The 17,968-nt window shown below is 44.0% G+C and overlaps 1 protein-coding gene across 2 annotated transcripts in view; it reads right to left on the bottom strand.

Moving 5' to 3' along the window:
* Nucleotides 1–17,968, bottom strand: part of TP63 (tumor protein p63) — a 100,067-nt gene that overhangs the window by 46,356 nt on the left and 35,743 nt on the right. For both annotated transcript variants that reach the window (XM_026045294.1, XM_026045293.1), the window contains exon 4: nucleotides 1,394–1,648. In XM_026045294.1, the coding sequence (XP_025901079.1) occupies nucleotides 1,394–1,648 (255 nt within the window). The remainder of the gene's footprint in view (nucleotides 1–1,393; nucleotides 1,649–17,968) is intronic.

The raw sequence follows: 17,968 nt of genomic DNA, 5'->3' as shown, positions 1-17,968 counted from the left end.
ATTTATTGTCATACACCATCTATTTCCATTTGGACAATAAAAAGGATCACAGGTTCTACTGCTTCTCTGTCATGTAATGGCTTGAAGTTTTTATAGCATTAATCAATTCCTGCTATACTGTATTTAAACTTCAGATCAAAGCTGTTCCTTATATTTTAAGGAAGAAAAAAACCCACACAAATTCACGATGTTAATGCACTTAGCTTTTGGTAAGGCATTCTTTTCTGTTCCATAAAAACGGAATCAGTGCTCTTATTTAGGCAGCCTGAGTTCTGAAGACAGAATGGTAGAAAGTAGTGGGATAACTGGGATACCCATTTGAAACTAATCGTAAGAAAGTTTTGACTGAAAGAAAACAAAACAACACTTCCTAATATGTCAATGCTACAACTTGAGTTTATGCTTTAAGAGTCACTACATCTCAGAAACACACACACACAGTTTCTTCCACAGAAGATATGTCTGGTTTACTCATTTCATTATCAGACACAGTAGGGGTTACTAGACTCGACTTAGATGTTTAAGTCTAGTCTTATGAGAGTGTCCGTAGGTCAAAACTAATTCTCCTCATTGACTACATTGGGAAATGGCCCATAGTGAGATGATTCACAGCACCTACAGTGCCTCAAGCAGATGAGGGAAAATACTGAACATGAACATTCTCCATCTCCAATCATCTCTAATCTAGAGCATGAAAATGTGGGACATACGGTTCTTGTATCCCAAGACACACTCACACTGCCACTTGGGCCTACAGCATGAACAATCAAGTTATCGCCACCAAAACTGGCCTTCAAATTTAAAACTTCATTTAAAAAAAAAAAAAAAATATGCTGACAAGTCAATAAATGCCTTAAAAAAATAACAATAGTTAAAACACATGCAAGTATACCAGCATTGACCAGGGCTGGCATCTCTGGGGTTCCCCACCAGCTGCAAGAGGGGTAGGATGCAATGAGAGGAAACGTGGCTCCACAAGCCAGCACAAGGAGCACCACCACCACTCTGCACCTCTGCCCTGCTCTATCAACATAGCCCTCTGCACCATTTCCAACCATGTGGATTTAACAAAAGCAAGGGGAGTGCTGAATCTGTTCTTACTCCTGCTCAGTGCTTTGCTTCAGCACATCTGCTAGGCACAGGTAGAGAGCCACCATTTCATCACGTACAAACTCTAGTTGACTGCCTTTTTGCAGGACATTTTATTCATCTGGGATTTAGTGAAATTATTGAAGGTTAAATTCCCACCACACCCTCGTGAAGCAGTCAAGAAACATTCTCCCTCCTGCACGTAACATGTAACCCTCTAAAGAGAACACGGGCTACTCTGCTCTTGCCCAAGCCAAATGATACATCCCATCTATTGGCCTCGGGACTGAAGCTGAACCCTTACCGTCCACGTTGCCGACTTGGCTGTGCTGGACTGTTGAAATGATACGTCGAAGCTGTGAGGTCCCGGGTAGTCTGTGTTGGAAGGGATCGCTGGGGAGGGCGAGAGGGCATCAAAAGTGGAGCTGGGCTGGGCGTAAGGCGACGGCGCCGTGACGCTGTTCTGCGCGTGCTCCGTGTTGTAGGGGCTGGTGGAGGAAGAGCCGTTCTGGATCTGCTGGTCCATGCTGTTCAGGAGCCCCAGGTTCGTGTACTGCGGCTGGAGGCAGAGATGCACACAACGTTACCAGAGCACCGTCAGCACCGGCTGGCTCAGTGCGCCGCGACAGGGCCCTCGCCACGCGGGGCGTGCAGCACACAACTAGGCAGCAGATGACATGGCAAGAAGTGACACTGGCTCTTCCCCCATTCCAAGGTCAAAGCATCTCCTTCTCCTCCAAGGATTACCATGTCCAAGCCACTCAGAGCCATCCAACTCGCATCTCATGACACTTGAGCCAGTCTGCTCCTTATTTTCTTTCTTCCAGCTGCCACCCCTTTTCCAGGGAATAGCTACAGGACAATCACACATACAAAGGCCAAAAGCTGCCTCAGTCAGAGGGCCAAAGACCATAATTAAAAGTCTTCCTCACACAGAGAATCCCAGCAGCTTCTACTGAAACTCCAAGTACCACTTCACCCCTGTGCACAAGACCAAAAGAAAATCAAAGTCCCTGACTGCTGAGCTCTCCAGGGCTTCAGAGAGACCATTTAAACACCACTTTTCTCCAGTCATTTCATCCCTATAGGAAAACCACGCAATATCTTTCAAAGGGTACAATATCCTCGCTATATCCAAGCACTCTGCATTCCCAGTTGTCCAACTAGAGAAGTGCGTAGAAAACTGAGCCACTGAGGAAGAGCTCTTTCTCATCTCTCTCATTTTCACAAGAGGCTGACATTTTATAGAATTTTTAATAAAAAGCCTGATGGAAGCCCAGTATCTCTGGGACTCCAGACAGGCACGCACATTCTTCCAGGAAGAGCGAGTTGGGACAGGATGCCACTCTGAGCACACCGCAGAGGAGAAGGCCTGGTGAGGAACAGTCTGGAGGACTCCATCTTGGGAGCTGGAAGAGCCTTCAGGAGGACACTCTGGGCAGAGGGAAGGGAGAACTGGATCTCTCCCTTGCTCTGCCAGTGACACACGTACCCTTGGGCAAGTCACCTCTCCACCCTTCGCCTCCCCCTCCACCCTTGGCCTACTTCAGGCTGTAAGGTCTTCAGGGCAAGGATTGCTCCTCACTATGTAAAGAGCACTTCACTTAATAGGCCTCCGTTTTGACTGAGGCCTCCAGGCATCAGAGTAATAAAAGCAATTATGCATGGAGTTCTAATCCTGGATGAACCAGTGACTCTCCATGTCGCCTCAGGTTAGTCATTTACCCTCTCTGCCTCAGTTTCCCCATTTATATTAGTGAGGAAGAGCTCATCTGTCTAACAAGGTTGCTGTGGGATTCAACCAGTGCCCAACAATGGTACTGCGACTTCTTGAACGTACCCTGGCACACTGCAGTGAGCTAAAGAGCTGTCACTAGAGGACCTGGACTAGGTGTTTTTCTCCGAGAGAAGAACACAACTTTGACAAGACAGTTGTGTCTCATTTTCCATTGGCTGGTCCGCAAATCAAAACGTATTTAATGGACTTCTGGTACATGTATTTCCTTGAAAATAGTTCTATATSGTGGGTGCTAGAACATGAACATATGTTGCTAGGATCATTCTTTTTGCTAGTTAATAGTTTTGAATTTAACAAAAAAGAACAAAAGAAATGAACTCACACACACACATGCAGTCAGAAAGACTTTTGATCATTTCAGTTAATTCGTCCCATACCCCCTGACCCTTGTAAGACCTAAAGGATTCTAAAAGATGGCAGAAGTAGCACTCAGTTGTTTCATTTCTCATGGAGATTAGCATCAGACACGCTCCCTAATCAGCAGAATGATGAGAAGATGATGATGATAACAGCCTCCTGACATAGCTCAGACACAGACAGCAAAACAACAACTGGGTTTTAGCTTTCTCTTAAATATTATTTCTTCTAATCCCAGGCTGTTTAAGATTATAGAGAAAGAGGGCCCAACAAGCAGGCAGCGCTAACAAGACACCGCAGTCTGCAAATGCTGAAGATGCTACTGGGAAGTCAATTAAAAAAAAAAAATAAGTACCCTATTAAAATTTAAGATATCCTTAAGGGAATCGAGGATCCTTTTCATTCCATTCAGTCCAGGGGCCATCTGTCTAAATGTTAACAGTGGAATACCCATTCCACTGCATTTATACACTCACATTCCATAGCGGAATGCCATGTCCCCATTTGCTCTTTAAATAACTATTAATCTCCTCACACTTATCCCAGTGCTGACACAAGCAGCTGTTTTCGACTCCCCTCCTCTCCTTCCACATCCCACCAGCCTCCAACCTTTCACCTTTGCTGGCCCCTTTCTCCCTGCCCGGGGCAGGTGCTCCGGCTGGGTGTCAGARCCCATCCCAAGGCTTGGACGTGGGTACGTCACCCACACACGACCGCGCTCATCCTCCGGGGCGGCTCGCGGCTGCGCCTCGAGGCAGGTGCCTGCACGGCTTGTTTGCGCTCACGGGGGTCACCACCCGAGCGGCTCGCAAGCCCGGGGCTGGGGGATCAGATAAGGCTCCTGGAGGCACACGCCTCCTGACAACACGGCAATTAGAGGGGCAGCAGCCCGCGGGAGGCCGCGCGCCGGAATGCGCCGCGCGCCCGGCCCCAACAAAGGCATCAAGGGCTGCGCGTGGGCCATGAGACACCGCTTCGAGCCGGGGCCACGGCGGGGTTTGCACACACACGCAAGCCGAGTTTGCACAAAGCTAGGTGACAATATTTAAKCGGGAACCTGTTTCTCGCCAGCTCGGTAGCACAGAGTTCAGCAAGYGCTTGCGTTTTGCTATGGGGTTGTTCGGAACAACTGCAGGCTCTAATTGCTGGCAGAACAAGGATGCGTGCTTGTCCTTCTTTCCACTAAATAGAAAGGTAGAAAGATGAGACAAAAATTATCTGCTTTTCAGTATCTTGGTATTCATGCTCTTCCTCTCCTCCCCATCAAGTTTCTGACGCTATTAATATTGCTGAAGCACTACACGAATCTCCAAGCAAGTTGAACTGCATATCAGAGGGATGCAATTAGTTCCTATTCTACCTTTTTTGGAACTTTTTTTTTCAATGATGCATTTAGAATCATCAGTTTCACTTCTTATATCTCATCAGCTTTGCTGTTAGTTTTTCTAACCCAGAAGTGTGAGTTAACACAAAAACCTATGGTTTCACTGGAGATGCTGCTGAATTAAAAGAAAGCCACGCAGCTGTATTATTATTGTTACACTATCATAAAAATGCAACTTCCTGGGCAACTCTGTGGACAACACAATGCAAAAAGTCTTTCCAGTGCCAGCAGTCCAGTAGCACCTGCCACAAGAGGGCAATGCAAATGCTCACTGAAAAAATGCTCAAACCTGTCTGCAGGAAGATGCCCCACTCCACCCAAAATAGGGCCCTTCTTGCTCTGCACCGCAGGAAGAATCTCCCCCAAGCCTTTGGACTACAACTCATTTTTAAAACCCATATATTAAACATATGGCTATACGATGTATTTGCAAAGAGACCCCCCCCGCCCCCCCTTCGCCACTATTAAGGCATGAGGGAAGTCACCAAAGTAAAGAAAAAATTTCAAGGGGACTTCCAAGCCAAAAACCCCCTAAAATACACAACTCTATTAAATACACTCCCCCCCAAAAAAGAAAATGTTATGCCCTTCACCTGTGAAAGCCAGAAAACCTGAAAGCTCTCACTCCTGCTATGAAAATCCTTCTCCATCTCCAGAAGAGTGTGGATCCATATTATATACGCATACCAACAAAGTTTTATTTTTCACCATTGAATCTTTGGAGCTCAAGAACTTGCTACAGCTACATCACCTCTGGTGCTTATTCTCCAGTGATAAGAGATGATGAAACTAATATCACGGATGTTGGCAACAGAAGGATTCTGCAAAGCGTTTTGCTATTGTTTTTTGCTTTGCCCTTAACTGCACCATGACTAAGGCACCAGGACTAGTAGGAACCAGTTCAAGACAATTTCAGTGGCGAACAATGTAAAGTTTCCTACTCTGGTTTGAGAGAGCTTCTGAGAGCAGCAGGAAGAATGTTTTCCAGCATACTTGATGCCTATTCAAATCAGAAGACGGATGCCTCAAATGTGACAGTATACTTGAATCAACCTAGTTTCAGAACCTTCCTAACAGAGGATTCAGTAGGTGGAAATCAAGCACTCGAGCTCAACAGAAGTGCTTCTATCATAATTATTCATCAAGATACTGAAAACAAGGCAGTGCAGCTTTGCCAATTGCTCAGAAGGCAACTGATACAATGCTAGATGTAGGCACACTGCTTGTGCCATTAAGAAGAAATGCCAAGAAATAAAGCACCCCACCCATACCCCTCAGCTAAGATCAGGGCTGAAGCTGCAAGAGATCTTTAACTACCTCATCACGGTGAAAGATGGGATATGGTTCATATCTCTAGCCTCCTYGCCCATCAAACAAACAAACAAACACTAAAAAGTTTCTTCCCCTGCCAGACTGACTTTCCACCCAGCTAACATATCTGGATTGCACTGTTTAGAAGAAAGAACCACAGCCAAGTTTGGACATCATTCTGGTCCCCCCACCTTGGCCATGTACTTTATGTGAACACTCAAGGAGCAAATAACTTTGGTTCAACCAAAGATACCAACAATTATCAAGGCATCAGTGAAGCTTAAGGGTCTGGGAACCTAAGCTCTAATTGCTTTCTTTCAGAGTTTTTAAACATTGTATCATTCTACCYGATTTGAATAATCTTATTGTTGTGTCATTGCTTTTTCCAGGAAGGGAGGAGACTCTTTCACATCCCAGTTGTGCTACAGGTTCCCAGTGTGATGGGTTGCACTTGCCTAGAAGAATTCCTGGACCCTGTAAATAGCTGGTCCTCGCTATTATAGAGACAGCCACATCATGACCAAACATACACAAAGTGCATGTAAGAGAAGAATACTAATAAAATCTCATATATACATACTGAAGTTCTCCTACAAAGAATTCATTATGCATTAAGAACTAAGATAACCACAGCACGTCACACAGCTTCCAGCATAGCCCAAACWCATACTGTAAAAACTTAAGACAATCCAACACTTCCATAAAACCAAGCATAYGCGATATTCTGAAGTCAACCCATCAAGTTCAGATGTGCAGGGTTAAAACAGGGACCAGTTGGTCTAACACCCACTCCAGTACACCCAGTAGCTGCCAAACATACAGTGGCCAACTCACAACAAGGTATGTATGGTAGGTACATATGGCAACAGAAAAAAAAAATCAGTGCACATCAACCCACAAACGTGCACCATCACTATGCACAGTGCTATGATTTGTATGCTCAGGGGAGGCAGAAAATGCTGGACAGAAAAGCTAGAATTATCATTTCTAACTTGAATTTCAAGCTACACATGCACTCTTTGGATTCATGCAAGCAGCACAGCTTTAAAAGCCAGAGCCCCCAAGGCTGCAGCCCAYGTGTCCCTCCATTCAGGCACAGTTCTGTTGACCTCAGCAGAACTTCTCATTCAAGTAAAAGCACACTTATGCAGGTATTTACAGGCTCGGAAAATAACTCAATTTCATGAAAAGCAACACGATGGCTAGTTTCTCTMTCTGCCCCTAAAGGCTGCAAGTTTGACAGCGTGTGGCACGTCTCTACCCCCTTCCCTTCCACTTTGTTTTTCTTTCTAGCTAAGCTTTGAGTCTTGCCCCTTGGTTAACATTCATTTACTTTTACACAGCAAAAAGTATTTTTCAGCCAGAAGCAGGGTGCCTTTTAAAACAAGCACAGCCCAAAGCAGGAATGCCTGTAATTCCTGACTCCTACCACCTGCCACAGGTTCACATATAAAAGAGCTTGTCTAATTCTAGGATTATAAGCATGACAGTGCATCCCCCTGTCTGGACACCCTATATTCTGTAAGTATTTAAGTACTTTACAGTGCTTATAAAAGCAACATGATTGACTTCTCTAGGGTTTTGTTTTAGGTTTTGCACACACGCAGAGCGATGCTGTGAATCGTAATCTTGAAAAAAAGTCATTCTTGCATAGAAAATACTGCTTCTTTTCTGAATGCTTTACCATTTTCAGTAGGCTTTCATTAGAATATCTAGGTTATACTTAATTATTTTGAAAGGTAGTTTCAAAAAAGCAAAGAGTCCAAAACTTCTGTCCACACACACACACCACTCATTTCTGTACTCTGGGCTTGTGCATAGAAGTGTACTTAAAACACAACCGGAAAACAAATATGCAGGGAAAAACAGAAACACACAATTCAATCTCTGCAAGCTGCCAAATAGCACAAGGCACCAGAAATCCATGATTTTAAAGAAAATTCATTAATAACCCTAACACTCACTTTCATAAAACTAAAAGCGAGGGCAAGAGTTTGCTCAATTCCCCTGTTTCCAGCTGGCCAACCCAGCGTCAAAGATCTGAAGAGCCAAACAGTGTAGATCAAGGCAGAAATGTGCCCCCTCACAAACTACCTAAACACAAGTGAAGAAAAAGACCTGTAGCAGAAAATAAATGAATAAATAGAAAACTGCAAGATTCTAGCAAGATACTTTTGCCTTATTTCAATGGCTGATAAGCACTAAACCATCATAGCCTGGAAAGGTGTAAAGAAATCCCCTAAGCGACAGGGTTTTTACAGCAGCATTGAAAAGCTGGATCAAAGAAAGAAGCTGCATTTAAATACGAGCTGATTAAAATTCAAAGGAAAGAAACTGGACAGGAGAACTGCTGCAAGTAATTAGAGGTGCCTTCCTTCCTGAACTCTTTACCGGACAGTGCTCATCAATGGTTATTAGTCATTTCAGACAGGCAGCATTTTATTGTGTTGAGAAAGCAGYGTTAAGCTGGACAGGATATCTGTGTGTCATCCAGTGAAAGGCAGCAGGCACCAACTACCAAAGTGTGGCCACAGGGCAAAGGACGATGAGTGCTCCAGGTCAGAACAGCACCAGGAGCTGCAGCCCGCGCTGAAATCTGTCGTYGTGCTCAATAAAACCGGAGTCCACCAGTTTAAAGACACCGAAGCTAGCTAGCATTCTAGTCAGAACGAGAAATTCAGATCATCTGCAAGTTAAATACATCAAGCAGTTCAACACAAGAAAACAGAAGAAGCCACACGCATAAACCCCCCACACCCACTCTTTGAAGCGTGGTGCAACTACAAAATATAAGGATTCATAAGAAGAGTTACAGGAGGGACAAAGGGCAGATAAAAACAAGTTTCAGCAAGCAAAGAAAAAGCGTTATATTCCAGCACAAGAGTCTTCACGGATTAAAAGACAGATCTCTGAAGTTTTCTAGTGTTTTTGGCTCATTACTCCATCCAAAATAAGCATCAGCTCCTGGATGACACTCTCAAAAAACCTGCGATATCGAGTGACAGGCCTAAGGCAACACCATCAGCTGGGAAACTTTCAAAATTGAGTGGGACATCAAGGCCACTAGCTGCCACGGTCTGATTATGCACCAGATGCAGAGAACCAGAGAACCAGATGCAGAGAACCAGATGCAGGAAGCAGCTCTTGGCCTTCCAAGACACGGGTTTATGCTGTATATTGCCCTTCCATCTCGGACTGGCATCAAGAAGCAACAGGCTGGCTTTGCAATCGAGTACAGCAGTACTCGGAGTCCCAGGACCACCCTATTCAACTCAGCAGTGTGAGCTGCCCTCCTTCTGCAGCACACAGTGGAAGTGGAAGTTCTCCTCACTTTTCCAGCTGGCCCTTGGGAGACAAGCAGGAGTGTTTTATGCCATTTTCCAAAGACATCGGCTATGCCTGCACCAGACTGTTCCACACCCAGAAATTGGTCTTGGAGCACACGGAGTGCACAGTGTGCACATGAAGTGCTTTTTCCAGCATAACCTTTGTTTCATCAACCCAGCCCTTAGAGAACGTTTTCCTGATCATTTAAATAGATTAAGACTTTCAGGCACCCATGATTTCWGAAGCAGTCCAGTATGGACCGTCCAGCATCTAACAACACAACCAAAACCACATTGCATATTGTCCTCATCATCTGATACTGATTAACGTATACTCCAGTATGTATACTCCAGTATACATTAACACACATTATGCCATAACTGTTTCATGCAAGGTTCAGTTTCAGAAGYTTCCATCTAAGACTCAACTAGAAAAGCTTTTTACTCTCCCAATCGAGATCACATTTGTTATTTCAATATTGAACCACTCATGCTAGGGGAAAGATGGGGTGTTTGCTTGCTTGTTTTCCATTCAAACAGATAGTTTTAATAGGGTAATGTGTACTTATGGCAAGAAGCAAGTTAGCCAAACTAACTGAAAGGCATTTGCTCCCACAACCACCATGACTGTGTGCAATTACAATAGTCATTTACACAAATAGTTCTTCCACATTTTTTTCCCCATTAACAGCAGCATACCTACTAACTTCCATTCAGTAACACACTTAACTCTCTACCCCTCTGACCTGAATCTTCAGCTACTTTGAGATATATAGCACAGAGGACTAAGGTTCTCAATAGCTTTCCCCACCTCAGTATTCAAGCAGCAGTTTCCTGCTTGCAAAATGACTAATATTTTCCAGATCACACCTAGCTAGTGTATTTTCTAGTTTGCTCTCCAATAAATTCTCGTATGCTTTTTTTTTGCTACCAAAAAACCCTAAAAAAATGCTGGCGGTGAATTCAGCATCTACTTAACTATTCAGTCACCACTGGTAGTTCTCAGGCAATTTATTTGTACGAATAAAATACACAGCAAAATTGAAGCAGAAAAAAGTCGCAGTAAAGGCTTGCAGAAGCCACCGATCATTTCAGAAATGCACAACAACTTGCAGTGTCCAAATTTTGCAGAGCAGTTGATAAGGRTTTTATTCCTTCCTAGGAGCAATCACACTCCCAAAAGCTATTTTCTAACACACATCCAAAACATGTGGGTTATCTACAAAAATATTATAGACCTGTAAAATGATGAAATAATTCATCTAAGCCATCTCCCATGCAGCAGAAATCCACTTGTTGACTCGACCCGGCTGTTGACAGCATGATTAAGTCATATAAAACTATAGAAAGAGAGGGTGCATCCAGCTATCTGCCTGGTGCTCGTGTTGCACTCGTGTAGCTGCTGGAGCACCAGTCCCGCACCTCAGCTCCCTTGCGCAGCGAGCTGCAGCACGGAGATTTCTGCCTCAGCAGCACCAGGGCGCTGCACCTCCTCCCTTCTCCCCTCGTCCTGTTCCCAGAAGTCGGCAGAATTCTTTGTATTTACTTCCTAGATGTGGATTAAAAGTAAAAGATTCATATCTGACAAGACACAATCCATCCCTTTCATTCCCAGACACTACCCCACCATAAAATATTTCCCCTTTCCTCTCCGAACTGGGCGTTTCCTCCCACTCTCTTGCCCTTGGTAAAAGTATTCATCTTCTTGCCATCTTGAGGAAGTTGGAGTCCTCTCAAATTTCACCAGCCCCCCCCTTATATACCACTTCCCAAAGTCCTTGAGGGGAAGTTTAATCCGGATCCAAACTCTGGAATCGATCCCAAAAGACTGCTGGGCTCAAGTCAATGCATTAAGTTTCAAACATGCTCAGCCTTGCCACGCAGGTCCACTTCCAAGCATGGCAGAAGACTAGGCATAAGCTCAGAAACATTTCAAGCCATCTATTCCAGCACTCCACCAGCCATGCTGTGCKGCATCTATACCAAAATATACATCCTGGTTAAAACTTTGCTCCCTTATTTGAACCATTAAGGCTTCAACTGAAGCTGGGAATTTGCAACCACAAATAAATGCAACCCAAGATATCATCGGGTATTCTCGGATCACCTCCCAGTTCATTCAGCTCTACTGCAGAAGTTAAAATAGTGCATTCTACTTCCATGCAGTTGTCACTTGTCTGTGTCCAGGGAGCCCAAAACATAAAAAAACAACCAAAAAACACCTAGACTCCAACTTCTAAAGAAGAGTCAAGTTTGCTCTACCAACACYGAGCAACTACAACATGTCTTATCTGAGTCTTCCTGAACATTTATCTTTATTCTGAACCTTATCTAAGCCCATATCAGTTTTATTATTGATACACCTCCTAGTATTAGAAATCTTAAATAAAACGCCAGTCAGCTAAAATCCCGTACTCCTGTATTGGCTGCTTGCACAAGGTAACTTCAAGCAATTAAGGTAAACTTGGAAAGCCTCTTTTCTTAAGGACAAGCAAAACAGTGAAGAATGGGCCTGATATAGTGTTCCATGATGGAAGGTTTCTCCGAAATCATTTAATAACTAAAAAAACTAAAACAAAACAGGAAGCTTTTTTAGAAGAACAGCAGGTTTATTCACTTGGAGAGACCCACCCACCTGCCTACCCATGGCCGAGCTCATGTATCACTAAAGATGATGGCCTTGATTAATTGTCAAGGAAATACAAGTCAATCGTGGCACCGAGATGGCAGAAAGCATAGCAAAAGTAGGCAATTAAAAAGAGTCAAACTATGACACCTTTGGGGAGTAATGATTTTCCTCTTAATTCCACTTGAGACCAAGAGTGACTTGACACTAATCCAGGCCAAGCCACACAAATAAAAGAGCTTGTGCTCACTTCCCCCCTTGAGAGGATCAAGTGGAGAGTTACTGCTGGGTATGTGAGAAGCTACTCTCCTTTCCAACAATTTATGCAACCTCCATTTAAGAGTCGCACACGTTTATTGCCTACTCTGCACATTCTCAAGAGGCGTTGGAGATCGTGCCAGGAAAATAACAGGGCCTAATGTCTACGGCAAATCCATAGGTGCAAGAGCTCCTTTCTGAAGCATTTCCAGATTTTTTTTCCTTCAGTGGGAACATTTTGTAAATAGAATTTAAAGCTTGCCKTGAGCCAGGCAACACCCACTTTTACTTAGTCCTTTGCGATACTGAAATAAGTAGATTCTCCACCAGTTATAGCAAAGTCTTCCAGAAGGAAGAGCAAAGTGCGTGTTTTACAGAAGTCATCCTCTCACGTTCAACATTCACGGCCCTCCTGTTGCCCATTTCTTGTCTTCTGCAGGGAACTAATGATGTTTCTATACTATGGAAAAGAGCAGTGATTGGAAACCAAACCTTCAGCTAGGCATAACTTGGCAGATGAACCTCCCCCCATCCCAWTAAAATCACAACCAAATGATTAGAAACACATTACCACCCTGAGACAGATAAAGCTTGCTTTTGTTCTCTCTGTTTAGGGATGGAGGAGAGATGACAAGTTGATTCACTTGACTTAAAATCATTACTCTTTTTTAAAAAGGTTGAGTAAAATGAAAACAGGATCTGCACAGTAACATAACTCTGCTTTTCTCAAAAGCAATCAGAGAATTCAGGCAATAGYGGCAGTGTAGAAGATGGAGACGATCAATTTAAGAAAAAAAGAGCCCAAACCAGCAGTTTAATATTCTCCAATAAATGACAATCAGCATAAAGGATTTGGATTCCTTCATCTGGTCCCAACTGAGGTCAGCTTGCCCAGCAGCTCTAYTAGCTTATTTCCCAGAGTCTTTGCAAAGAGGCAAACAAATATGGGTAGTTGATAACTCTGGCTCATGATGTAAAATGCCTTTATCACACTGACAGTTGCTCTTCTCCACCTCTTATGGTGAATATTTTTACAGTACAGTTACAACAAATCTAGTTTCTAGCCAAATGAAGCAAGCTATCAATTTTCCAACAGCTCTGAAAGACCCACTACCTTGTTTCCAGACTACTTAACTCTTGTTTTGAGTTCAGAATGTTTTAAAACGGAGGTGTGATTTCTATTCTGATTTCCAAGGTAAGGCGGGCTTTACCATGCAAACTGCAAAGTGTGTGCATGTGCATAAGGGCATACTGAATAGCAGCATCGCTTTGCACTCAGCCAAACCCCAGTGATTTCTGCAGAACTGCCACAGCACGCTCAGAAGTTAAGTTCTACAGATGGACAGTGTCGCTGGGTTTCATTTTTGTTTATTAACGGACACTCCTTCAATCTTTCCATTGACATACAAGTTACCATAATCAATCTGCGCTACACCCACAGCCTTAGACTCCTGAGGTCCAGCCCCTCCATCCTGAGCAAGGAGAGGAGCTCTCTAAGGTAACATCCTCCATTCGCCGTTTCACATGCGGTCACATCACTTCTACTATCAACGGTGAATTCAAAGTGTTTTGGCTCCTATTACAGCACAACAAAGGACTCCCTGTGGCATAACAAATCTGCTTAGATAACAGGTGGCTGCACCTTTGGGAGAACCAGGTTCAGTTCTCCAGAGTCCTTGTGTTTCTCACAGATTGGACCTCCTGCTTCAGTGGAGGAGGAGGGAGATGAAACCTGCGTGTCACCATTTTCTTGCTGCAGACACCTCTAGACCATTGAATCTCTTCACTGGAAGAGACAAAAGGGGTAGTAACAGCTGTCTCTTTTCTAAAGAGATATAGGTACAGACAAGTCTACCTTAGCTTTTCTATCACTGGGCAAATTGGAATTTGAAAACCTCTGAGAGAAAGGAATTCCTAGTTACAGATAGTCTGAACATCCACATACAAGATCTCCTCAACCTGACGTACGCGCCTAACAAGCTTGCAAAGGTATCACATCAGAAAAGCTTTAGTSCCTTAAGCACAGTTACAGCAAAAATCAAAGGATGGATAAGCAAGAACCATAACTGCAGCCAGACACCGGCAAAGAACACAACCTTTAATCCACTCCTTCCTTCATGCTCCTGTTGCCCAAAGTGGGCCCAAGTATGCAAAGGTGGCAATGCCTCTTGGATACYCTGAAGCCACCAAGATGGGACTCGTACTGTAACTTGCAGCCTCTCCCCAGCACCTCCACAAACCCAKGCAGCAACCACAGCCTTCCTTTGAAGGCTGCATCCTTCCCCCGAGTTTGAAGAAAGGTCCTTGAACAGAGGGCAGAAGGGAGGAAGAGGCTTTGCTGGGGCAAGTTTACCACTGAAAGAAAGTAGTCTCAGAGGAGTCACAGATTTGTCCTCACAGGATATAAAAGATCAACAGAAAGCGCAATAAGATCCAGTCATGCTTTTACTTCACACCAAAAAAGCTGATCCCCAGAGAAAAGCTATGCCTCAGTTTTCAGATTCCTCAACTTTGAAACTCATGTTTGTTGAAACAATGTACCAGATAAAGAAGCATTTCTTGTACTTCACTGAGTGTCAGTTCCCTCAGGACCTCCTTCCAGGCCACCTTTGGAGCCTCACCTACCTGCTCTTGCAAAGTGGCAGGACTCACATACATGGCACGAGGTCAAATACATACAACCAAATTACTACTTGAAGAGATGGGGGTAATGAGGAAACATGCCCATCAGAACAGGCTTTCCTAATCCAAAAGATCCTCACAACAATTTGTCCACAGCTTCTTAGATTTCCAGAGTAAAGGAATATCAAAAAAGCTATAAAGCAGAGTTCTTTTGTTTGCTTATTTTTAAAATAATGCYGATTCCCCATTTCCCTCCAAAATGGATGATAAAAATCTTAATGGAAAGCTATTGTCTCCCAGAAAGCGCAGGAAGATTTTTGGTAAGACTGAAGCGGGAGAGAAAATATATACATATTAAAAAAAATATGCTGCCCAAGAACTGCTGCCCAAAGTCAGTCTCTCTCCTCTTCTCCCAACACTCTGAAATGGCACCCAAGATGTTTGGGCTAGGTTGCCCACACTTGCAGACCCCTTCTTCACACAGAGGGTTTCAGGTGTACTAGTACTTCCAATTTTGTGCATTTTCCCTGCAACCTCTTCTGCTTAATGCATCATTTCCCACCATACCCAAACTCAAAGCGTTAGGACACACAGGAAAGCCATTCAAGGCCTAAAGGGATCCTGCTCAGCAGCACCTCATCATCCTGTTGCAACCACCCAAACATACTACATCCCTCCTTGCATCTCCCAGCTGCAAAGACACAGGAATCAACTGGAGAGGATCTCCGGGGTCATTGAGTCCAACACTCTGCCAAAGAGCACGATCATCTCATAATCAATCCAGATCAAATGCAGGATGCAGAAGTAGTTGGATCAGATTCCACCTCCGAGCTCCCCAGGAGGTCATTCCCTTTTTGCAGCCCCTTCTCAGCTATCCCTTTCCCCACACTTTTGCCCATTTGCRGGAAGCTCCCAAATTCCAAGGCTACACTCCGGAAGGCCGCTGAGGCCCCATGYGCACCAGCAGCACATCCATGAAGCCCTTTGCTGCCATGGGGCTTGCGCTGCTGGGGAAGGCTGGAGCTCAGTGCTCACGAGCAGGCGGTGCTGGGGGCTCAGGAGACACTGAAGCCTCCAGGGGCTCATGGGCCAAAATCCCTTAAGRAGTATCTTAGCACCAAGGGGAAGACACAAACTTTAGGCAGAAGTAAAGGGGCTCCCCACTCTGCCTTTTAAAATTTGATTTCCCTGGAAAAAATGACTTTTCTTCTGCAACATGCAAATATTTGAGCTGGTTTTAACCAAAAATATTATATACATCAGCTTTTTCATGAGTACATGCAGCCACCTTCTACTCAAACATCAAAATATCATTTCCAAAAATTAACTCCAGCAACAGCTGCAACAAATTTCTAGTTCTATTTCCAAAGAAAGAGCATATTTCTTCAAGAAACCGTGTTGAAACCTACATCAGATTTTTGAACTTAAGACGGGCAAGGTTCAACACCCCCTGTATATTTCAATCGAGCATTAACAAGTCAGTGTTTCTCTCGGGAAGAAAAGCTTTCTCACAAGTGAAGTCAAGTCAACGCTAATCGTTTTTCCTTCTACAGCGTGCAATGCTTCAATGGATGAACAAAGACAGAGCGTAAGGTTCAAATGCAAAAAGGAGGGTGTGTGTGTGAGGAGGAGGGGGGGTGTAAATCAGAGCAAAGGCCTGAAAAAGAGAAAAAAAAGAAAAAAATCCCTCCCCTCATTGCCGCTACGATGAACAGCATTTAAGYGGAGCGAGAGCACTCCTGAGTGCATCGCTTCTGACAGATGAGCCCAGCAAGTCAACCATAGGGACTCCAAACCCAACCGCTGCTATTCAGCGAAAGTTGATCAGATAGCAGGAGACAAATAATGCCAGGCAAACATTCTGCCTGCAAAGCGCTCTCTCCACATTTAAGAGTTGATAATTAACTGCCAGGAGAGGAAGAGAGGAAAAATAATCACAAAGTTACCGTCCTATGTGTGGAAGCAGCATTTAGGAACAAAGTATATCCCGCACACTTGCGCTCCCTAAAAAGCGGGGACCTAGAAAGCACACGGGTTTCAGGTTATCATCTTGCTTTCTCTAAGTTACAAACCTGCCACCCGAGGTGTGCAAGCCCCAAGCGCACATTTARCAGGCTTCTCCTCTCCAGCTAACATCCCCTCTCTGTACGTTTAGCCTCGTGATTCCCATTTTGCTTTGTTTCCCAAGTGCCCGAGCTTATGCCTGCTTCAAAGTCTTGTATCTTCCGCACACCACTTGAAGCATTTTCACCAGAAATACACACACAGGTACATACACACACACACGAGCTGCCGCTGCCCTGCCATTCTGCCGAGTGTCAACACAGCTGCTGTCTCCTCTGGAATGTAAACCAATATTGTTGTTAGATCTCCCTCAACCCCRGGTAACTTCCTCAAAGATTTGCAGAGTTTGCGGCAATTCTCCCTGCTCCCACCTTACAAAAGGTCTACCCGCTTCCTTTGAAAATAAGTTTCAGCTAAATTTTAAACTTCACATGGCTCTTCCACCAGCACCCGTGCAGAGCTAAAGGGTGCCAAAAGCAAAATGCATACGTGGTATGTGAATTTRTCCTCATATAATGTGTTTAGACAGGCACTGCTTGTAAAACATCCCGCTGCTGCAAGTCGCAGRGCAAGATACAGCACCGAGGAAAAGGGCTATCGGTGTGAACGCTAACACGACATCTGCGGCTGAGAATCTTTGTTTGCGTATTATTTTTCCTTAAAAAAGGTAACCTAAGAAGGGGTTTATAAYGTGCTTCTAGTTTACTTCCTAAACACTGTCTACTTTTAACAGTRAGCAACAATTTCGGCAATAAAAAGGCTAGTTAATGAGTTATAATGTAGTCAACACAGATACTGTTCATACAGCTACAGGAATGCAATCTGTGCGCATTGCCCATAGTAGACAATTACTCTGCCTTACTTCTCCAATGAAAAAAAGGAGAAAAAAAAGAAAAAAMYTGTATTTGGCTAATTAAGATTCCCAAAACCTATCTGCCATCCCAAAAATAAAGACCAAAATTTCATTCCCATTCCAATACCTAGTTCAGTAAACTCCGCTTGCCATTTGTAAAAGCTTAAAAACTGTATATTCCATACCTAACTTCAAGACTGCAGGGATGAAGAAAATGCACAAGTTCACTAAAAATAAAATATATTAAAAAATAGCACAGCTCAAACCCAGAATCCTTACC

Source organism: Nothoprocta perdicaria, unplaced genomic scaffold (genome assembly GCF_003342845.1).
Source record: "Nothoprocta perdicaria isolate Ctin4 unplaced genomic scaffold, notPer1 scaffold_4, whole genome shotgun sequence".
Taxonomy (NCBI): Eukaryota; Metazoa; Chordata; class Aves; order Tinamiformes; family Tinamidae; genus Nothoprocta; species Nothoprocta perdicaria.
The sequence above is the reverse complement of the archived record's forward strand: the minus strand, read 5'-3'. Positions and strand labels throughout refer to the sequence as shown.